Source organism: Macrobrachium rosenbergii, chromosome 31 (genome assembly GCF_040412425.1).
Source record: "Macrobrachium rosenbergii isolate ZJJX-2024 chromosome 31, ASM4041242v1, whole genome shotgun sequence".
Taxonomy (NCBI): domain Eukaryota; kingdom Metazoa; phylum Arthropoda; class Malacostraca; order Decapoda; family Palaemonidae; genus Macrobrachium; species Macrobrachium rosenbergii.
In genome coordinates this window covers 30636466-30645135 of record NC_089771.1, presented here as the reverse complement: position 1 = coordinate 30645135, position 8670 = coordinate 30636466, and the positions used below count along the sequence as shown (strand labels likewise).

Genomic DNA, 8670 nt, shown 5'->3' with positions numbered 1-8670 from the left:
TTGGGTGTGGGAAACATAGAAAATTTTATGGTTAGTTTTTAAGATATGGCGTCCAGCTTTTTTCAGGAAAAGGTCCAGTACTCGGTTACACCTCGGGGAAAATGTAGGCCGGGTATACTATCCTCGCCACCTGCTTACGCCAAGGGATACTAAACACTGATAGTTAATGAGGGAATTCGATACCAAACAGCGAGTCACTACTACAGTAGTTTTTAAGACGACTGGAGAGAGACGAGATTGAGAAATATTCAGAATTGAAATTCTTGAATAGAAATTCTGTACCTGGGCCCCAGTCTGCTTACTCGGCTATGCATATTTGGGTGGATTGAGCATATGTACTTGTGATAAATAAATAAAATACATGAAATGTGGATGTATACATTTTTATCGTCGCATTCTGCTGGTACACACTGGTTTTCACAAAAAATAACAATATCAAAACTCGTGTTTACTATTAAGCATATTTATCTACAGGGACTAAGCATGGAGACATTATAAAACTCTTCGAAAACTGTCCACATACACCCCAGCATAAATGACTGTCTCCACATACGGAAAAAGGGTGCTGTCACGGCAATCAACTCAAGGAAAAGTAGTTTTAAAACACTAGGGTCGTATCAGGTTCATATTTCCAAATCTAGCGTGGTAGACTTTTTCCTTAAGCTCCCCTATAATCTTCTCTACGTCTTCAACGTTCTGTCGTCTCTTACCTGTTTCGTTCACACTTTCAACTTTACCTTTGGAGACCTTTGCCTTCAGTTGTTCTATAATCTTTTCTACCTCTCCAACGTTCTGTCGTCTCTTACTTGTTTCGTTCACGCTTTCAACTTTGCCTCGGGAGGTCTTTCCCTTCAGTTTTTCTATAAACTTCCCTACGGTCTTAGTGCTATGCCGCTTCTCACTAGGTCTAGCCTCAGGCTCTTCTCTGACCCCCTCCCCTTCCACGGCAAGTTCTTCGTGACCACTTCCATGACTTTCGGGCTCCTTAGCCTTCTCACCATCATTCACGTTCCCCTCTTCGGAGTCTTTAGAACCCAGGTCCTTCTCGCTGGGCTCCTGCCTATCCTGTGAAGACTTCAAGAACTCGAGTACTTTTCCACTGTACGTTTCGTCATCCTGATAAGGTTCACCTTCTTGGTAGGGTTCTATCTCGCAGATCGCCGCTTTCATTTCGGTGCATTCCTCGTCGTCCAAGTAATAGAAGCGGGTCATATCCAGGTAACCACAATCTTGGGTCGAATTGTTATTCGACAATGGTTCCTTTTACATCAACAAGGGGAAAAAATAATGAAAATCATTTTAGTGACTAAGTATTGATACAGTAAATCCTCTGCTACTCTTTTGTTTTAGCTTCTGATATGTAAGACGAAAATTATTTTCTGAGCAAGAGGAAAGTATTGGGTAATTTATATTTAGAAGAAAAATAATCCTTTCTTAAATCATTCTGAGCTAAAGACATATCATTCAGTCAAAAGGGTATGCCAAATGACAGTATTCGTCAGAAAAACAGAAATTTACCTGAGATTTTCAACGACATTACAAACCACACCTCCTCCAAAACCAATGGGTATCGATTACCCCTTATCTCCCTCCAGCAATCTGCGATGGCTTCCCCTATTGCATTTAATGCTTGACCACCACAACAGCCTAATCACCCTTCACCACCTCTTTACTTCACCCGCTGTTCCGTGAGAGGTGACTCTTACCTGCCAACCATCACCTTCAGCAAAGGACAGGCTGATGGGAAAGGAAAAGTTGCCTGGCGGCTTACCAGGAAAGCAAACCTGGCGGGTTTCTGATGTGCCACGCAAGATGAGCCGGCTCCACCTTGTTGACCAGTTGCTTCTGGGGCTCAAATAATTTTTCCTTTTCTATGACTGACCTCGTCTTTCTGTATTTGCCTGTTACCTCTGATCCCTCCTTTCTGTTACTTTCTGTTATTTCTTTCAACTGAGCACCATACTCTTTAGAAGCTTGAATCTCAAGTCAAAGGCCCTCTGGTGCGCTTGTTCTATATGAATAGGGTTCATCTTCTGAATAATAATAATAATAATGATAATAATAATAATAATAATAATAATAATAATAATAATAATAATACCTTCTTCTTGACGCTGATTCACAAAATCAACAAGAAAGTATCACTCACTGATGATGTGGCAATATCATGGGGCACCAGACTTCGTTTGGCGAGTCGGTAGAACTGTGGACTAGCACTCGCTAGGCCCGAGTTCGAGTCTCCGGCCGGTTGATGAAGAGTTAGGGAGGAATTTATTTCGTGACAGAACGCATTTCGCTATGTGGTTCGCATTCCACAATAAGCTGTAGGTCCAGTTGCTAAGTAACCAACTGGTTCTCAGCCACGTAAAATAAGTCTAATCCTTCGTTCCAGCCCTCTCTAGGAGAGCTGTTAATCAGCTCAGTGGTCTGGTAAAACTAAAGTATACTTAACTTTTTTTTTTATGGGACACCAGAGTAGCTGAGAAAGAGAGAGGAAAAAAGTTGATAAGTATCAAGACCTGAAAATCGAAATAAGAAGGATATGGAATACGCCAGTGGAAACTGTAACCCGGAATCACAGGAACACTAGGCACGATCCCAAGATCCCTGAGAAGGAATCTAGAAAAACTAAAAGAGGGCGAAGCAGCTTAGCTCCAGGATTCAGGCAGAAGAGTGTGCTACTAGGAACACAGTGAGAAAAGTGATGATGGACTCCCAAGGATGACTGTGACTGAGAAAAAAAAAAAATCAATAGGCAGTTCTTACCTGATAATATCTACTTCCGGAGCCATAGAGAGCCCAAAGGGGCGTCCCACTCATGACCTTGGCCCAATTGACCCAGCGCCATTCACCTTCGTGGCCCTCGTCAGTAGCGCCTACCCAGTAGTCTCGTGTGGTTAGCTCTTTCGCATTCAAAGAGAAAGTGGTAATCCAAGATTAGTTTTCAAAGAGAAACACGAAACTTGAGAGTATGTTAAAAAAAAGATATAAGGGATTAGCGAAAATAATCTACAAAGAAATCAGATGATATAAGAGAGAGAGAGAGAGAGAGAGAGAGAGAGTAGAGAGAGAGAGAGAGAGGGAGTCTAAAAGAACATTTCATGAAAAGTGGACACATGTATATTTAATGCTTAACTGTAGGTATATTTCTACAATTTGTCTAATAGGAGAGAGAGAGAGAGAGAGAGAGAGAGAGAGAGAGAGAGAGAGAGAGAGAGAGAGAGAGAGTGGAAACATGGTTATTTAATGCGTAACTGTATATATATATATTATTTTTACAATTTAGTCTAACAGGAGAGAGAGAGAGAGAGAGAGAGAGAGAGAGAGAGAGAGAGAGAGAGAGAGAGAGATAGCCTTTTCATGCCTGACTACGCTTTCCTGAAGGAAAACGACACTTTGGTTGGAAGCCAACAAACGCGATTAGTATTATTAATATCCACTAGCCCCATTAAGGAACCTACTCAACAAATGAAATGTGTATTATCAATACTCACTAGCCTCATTAAGAAACTTGACAATTTCGGCGTAGGAATCCAGCGAGTCCAAAACGACGAGGTCACCCCCAAATCCCTGGCAGAAGTAGCGTGCTTCATACCAAGTACCTTCCACCAAGGGCTCTATCATGATGCATTTGTTCCCAATGATTTGGAATGGGCGTTTGCACTCTGTAGGAGGCTCTGGCGTGGTCCCGGGATAGGGGTCTCTTGTGGTCCAGGGATAGGGTGAGGTCCAGGGATAGGGTGAGGTCCAGGGATAGGGGTCGCTTGTGGGATAGGTATAGCGGTCGCTTGTGATATCTGTAAGTGATAAACTTGGTTAAAATCCGTTGCCAATTGTGATAGAACATAGAGTATTGTGTACCTTATAAGATATAAGATGAAATATTCGGTTTGGTTACAGTTAACTCATGAAAGCTCAACACACACACACACACAACACCCTCATGCATACATTCACTCGTTTTATTTTTATATATATATATATATATACTGTATATATATATATATATATATATATATATATATATATATATACACATATATATATATATACTGTATATATGTATGTATATGTATATATATATATATATATATATATATATATATATATATATATATATATATATATATATATATACATACATATACAATTTTATAGAAAGACAGAGATAGCTAGATAGAATCTACCCGTCACTTTCACTGGAGACATAAGTATTTCTAAGACCCACAATGACCTAACTTCTCGACATATTACCAAGTCACTTCGGCTACTGCGATTACAAACCGTTGCCATGTTGCACGACACGAAAGCACCTCTAGGCGACCCTCACAGAGACGGAAATTGTCCACCAAGAGGATAGATATGGGCGGCTTGTTGTTGTCGACACAGTGAACACTGCCACAGTCCCGCTTCAAACAATCTAACAATCTGGACTGGTCAGAACTGGGAAGGTGGTCTTGTGAAGCTTTGAGGAGAACAATCCTGACATGTGCAATTTCTTTCTTTGGATTTCTGCGTTGATGATCAACTATTTACACATTTTTTGGCTGTTTTCAACTATGCACTCAGAGTAGTACAGTTCTGCATCTGTTGCAAGCCTGATGACAGCTGTGAAACAATAAGTTTTTTTGGCTGTCTTCAAGAAGACCAATATTAGAGAGCCCCATTCAATCCAGCGACTAGCAATGAAGGACTCTTGTAAGAAGACCAATATTAGAGGGCCCATGTCGTTCCAGCAACTAGCAAAGAAGGACTCTTGTAAGAGGGTCAATATTAGACAGCCCCATGTCGTTCCAGCAACTAGTAATGAAGGGCTCTTGTAAGGAGACCAATATTAGACAGCCCCATGTCCTTCCAGCACCTAGTAATGAAGGACTCTTGTAAGGAGACCAATATTATAGATCCCCATGTCATTCCAGCACCTAGCAATGAAGGACTCTTGTAAGGAGACCAATATTATAGATCCCCATGTCATTCCAGCAACTAGCAATGAAGGACTCTTGTAAGGAGACAAATATTAGAGAGCCCCATGTCATTCCAGCAACTAGCAAAGAAGGACTCTTGTAAGGAGACCAATATTATAGATCCCCATGTCATTCCAGCACCTAGTAATGAAGGACTCTTGTAAGGAGACCAATATTATAGATCCCCATGTCATTCCAGCACCTAGCAATGAAGGACTCTTGTAAGGAGACCAATATTATAGATCCCCATGTCATTCCAGCAACTAGCAATGAAGGACTTTTGTAAGAAGACCAAAACTAGAGAGCCCCATGTCATTCCAGCACCTAGCAATGAAGGACTCTTGTAAGGAGACCAATATTATAGATCCCCATGTCATTCCAGCACCTAGCAATGAAGGACTCTTGTAAGGAGACCAATATTATAGATCCCCATGTCATTCCAGCACCTAGCAACGAAGGACTCTTGTAAGGAGACCAATATTATAGACCCCCATGTCATTCCAGCACCTAGCAATGAAGGACTCTTGTAAGGAGACCAATATTACAGATCCCCATGTCATTCCAGCACCTAGCAATGAAGGACTTTTGTAAGAAGACCAAAACTAGAGAGCCCCATTCACTCCAGCAACTGAAGCCAAAGAAGGACCCATGACTTACCGGTCGAGTAGCAATACTCCTCATCTTCGCCGTAACGACAATCCCTGTACCCATCACATACCCATCCCAAGGGAATGCAACTTCCGTCATAACACCTGTACTGAGTGTCATCGCAGTATTCCCTTGTTGTCGCTTCTTCTGTGGTGTAAGTGTAAGCACCTGGGATGTAAGGAAATAATTGAAATGTCGGTATCAAACGTATAATTGGTGAGGGTGTGCCAACGCACCTGATACTGAGCAAAATAATTAGAATATCTGTATCAAAATTATAACTGCAGATGTCATCTCAAAACTTAATTTGTTGGACGCTGTTGCTACTGTAACAAAATTGATCAACATTTCTCCTAAATGATGAGCCAGTAATAACAGCTCTCAAAAAGCTTGCTCAAACAAATCAGAAGTTGCTATCAGTCCGAAAACTGCAAAATAAACAGCTAATAATGAATGTTAAAGCAGATAAACGTCGCTGCAAACTTTCACTTAGAAAAATAGGCATTAATGAAAGAACAAAACACGCACATACGGTGAACTATTAAAATAAAAATTTATGACGAGAGATTAGCTTTAATGAAGAGTTTTATGTGGTTTAAAGCACTAAGGTAGCAAAAAAATACGAAGGCCGAATCATTCAATAATCTGCAAAGGATTTACACAAGTAAAAAATGCGCCGAAGTTTCTCCGGCGCAATCGAGTTTTCTGTACAGCGTATAATGCCATGTGAAACTCTTAGCTACGACCCATGAAACTCTCAGCCGCGGCTCATTAAACTTTCACACACGGCCCGGTGGTGGCCTGTGTTGTTGGCACTCACAGTGGCGCCAGACGCACGGTCATGGCTGACTTTAACCTTAAATAAATAAAAACTACCGAGGCTAGATGGCTGCAATTTAGTATGGTTGATGACTGGAGGGTGGGTGATCAACGTACCAATTTGCAGCCCTCTAGCCTCAGTAGTTTTCAAGATCTGAGGGCGGACAGAAAAGGTGCGGACGGAGCAGACAAATAGCCATCTCTATAATAGTTTTCTTTTACCGAAAACTAAAAAAAAAAAAAAAAAAAACTTACGGTTACAATATCTCTCGTCCTCGCCCCGGGGACAATCTTTGACCCCATTGCAAAGTGAGCCTTTTGGTAAACACGAACCATCGCCACATTTACTGTCTTCCGATCCACATTTACTGACGGCTGCTGCGCCTGTGAATAATAATAATAATAATAATTATAATAATAATAATTGAAGTCCTCACGTGAAAGGGCTGGAGAGCTGATAAGAAAGTAACTAGTTCAGGCGATTATATCTGAATCAAGGACTAAAGATTAGATCCACACTGTAATCAATGTTACAGAACGAACTTTCTTTGTTCCAGCAAATTCACTTTCTGAAATCTCTGACAAGATTCCAGATCATATTAGGTCAGCTCCACACTCTTATTAATGTTATCTATATATATATATATATATATATATATATATATATATATATATATATATATATATATGTATGTATATGTAGTATATATTAATTATTACTATCTAGACATAATCTTACCTGCAATAGTGAACAGGACGCATGATGCCAGACATATGAGGAGCACCAAATTTTTGAGCCGCATGGTCCACCCCCCAAAAACCTAGAACATCATAGAAAGTATATAGTAGTATGTTGACTGCTACCATGTTTTGTAAACATGTAGAATTTCCTCATAATTACAAAGAAAAAATGAGAGACTTTGACAATGTATATCAAGGAATTTTTTTTTAACAATTGATTATCGCATGTTTGTAATATATTCAAAGAGGAAAAGTAATCTTGTGTAATATAATCAAGGAGGAAAAGTAATCTTGCGTAATATAACCAAAGGGGAAAAGTAATCTTGCGTAATATAAGAAAAGAGGAAAATAATCTTGTGTAATATGATCAAAGAGGAAAAGTAATCTTGTGTAATATGATCAAAGAGGAAAAGTAATCTTGCGTAATATGATCAAAGAGGAAAAGTAATCCTGTGTAATATGATCAAAGAGGAAAAGTAATCTTGTGTAATATGACCAAACAGGAAAAGTAATCCTGTGTAATATGATCAAAGAGGAAAAGTAATCTTGTGTAATGCAACCAAAGAAGAAAAGTAATCTTGCGTAATACAATCAGAGGAAAAGCAATCTTGTCTAATATAATCAAAGAGGGGAAAGTAATCTTGTGTAATATAATAAAAGAGGAAAAGTAATCTTGCATAATACCACCAAAGAGGAAAAGTAATCTTGCATAATACAATCAAAGAGGAAAAGTAATCCTGCGTAATACAATCAAAGAGGAAAAGTAATCCTGCGTAATATAATCAAAGAGGAAAAGTAATCTTGTGTAATATAATGAAAGAGGAAAAGTAATCTTGTGCAATATAATCAAATAGAAAAGTAAATATAATAAAAAATATTTAACAATAATAATACTCGGCATGAATATGAGGCAAACGCAACGCAGTGAAATCACAAAGAGCAAAATATAAATGGGACTACACCGGAAAGATTAGCCCTAAGAAATGACAGCAATGATAATGCCTTTCCTGAATATTGCACAAAAAATACAATACACAATCACAAACGGAATAAACAATTAGATAAATACGTAAATGAGTAAATGAATAACAATGTCGCACCAGTACTTACTGTCTCACAAACCGGTCAGTCGAGAAAATTCGGGAGAAATAAGTACCGAATTTCGAGGGCGGGTGTATTTATAGTCCGAATCGCAACACGGACGAACGAATTTGCTCACGAGAGCGCGCGAGCACGGTTAATGCGAGCATGTTCTTATCTTCCTTCTAATGATGTCTCATGTTATGTCATACTTCCTGTGGGTGCAATAGAATTTGGGGGTTTTCTAGAAAGGTTGTGGTTGTTTAAATGGTACCCAAAAAATTTTATTTTAGAGGCGCGTATTCACACAAACACAAGCTTATACATTATACAAATGCATTATAAATATAATATAATATAATATAATATATATATATAATATATATATTATATATATATATATATACATATATATATA

At 39.0% G+C, this 8670-nt stretch overlaps 1 protein-coding gene across 1 annotated transcript; it reads right to left on the bottom strand.

Moving 5' to 3' along the window:
• Window positions 1-367: 367 nt before the first annotated feature.
• LOC136855509 (uncharacterized) lies at window positions 368-8356 on the bottom strand. The gene is made up of 7 exons (XM_067132615.1): window positions 8283-8356; window positions 7171-7252; window positions 6687-6815; window positions 5622-5780; window positions 3495-3797; window positions 2767-2903; window positions 368-1260 (listed from the first exon to the last, which is right to left on the bottom strand). The coding sequence occupies exons 2-7, from the start codon at window positions 7232-7234 to the stop codon at window positions 607-609; spliced, it is 1446 nt and encodes a 481-aa protein (XP_066988716.1). The 5' UTR covers window positions 7235-7252; window positions 8283-8356; the 3' UTR covers window positions 368-606.
• Between the last annotated feature and the right edge of the window lie 314 nt (window positions 8357-8670).

Coding starts and splice junctions, on each gene's coding strand:
- LOC136855509 (XM_067132615.1), bottom strand. CDS start 7,234: ATGCGGCTCAAAAATTTGGTGCTCCTCATATGTCTGGCATCATGCGTC. Junction 6,816..7,170: donor CGTCCTGTTCACTATTGCAG/GTAAGATTATGT, acceptor TATTATTCACAG/GCGCAGCAGCCGTCAGTAAA. Junction 3,798..5,621: donor GGAGTATTGCTACTCGACCG/GTAAGTCATGGG, acceptor TATCACTTACAG/ATATCACAAGCGACCGCTAT.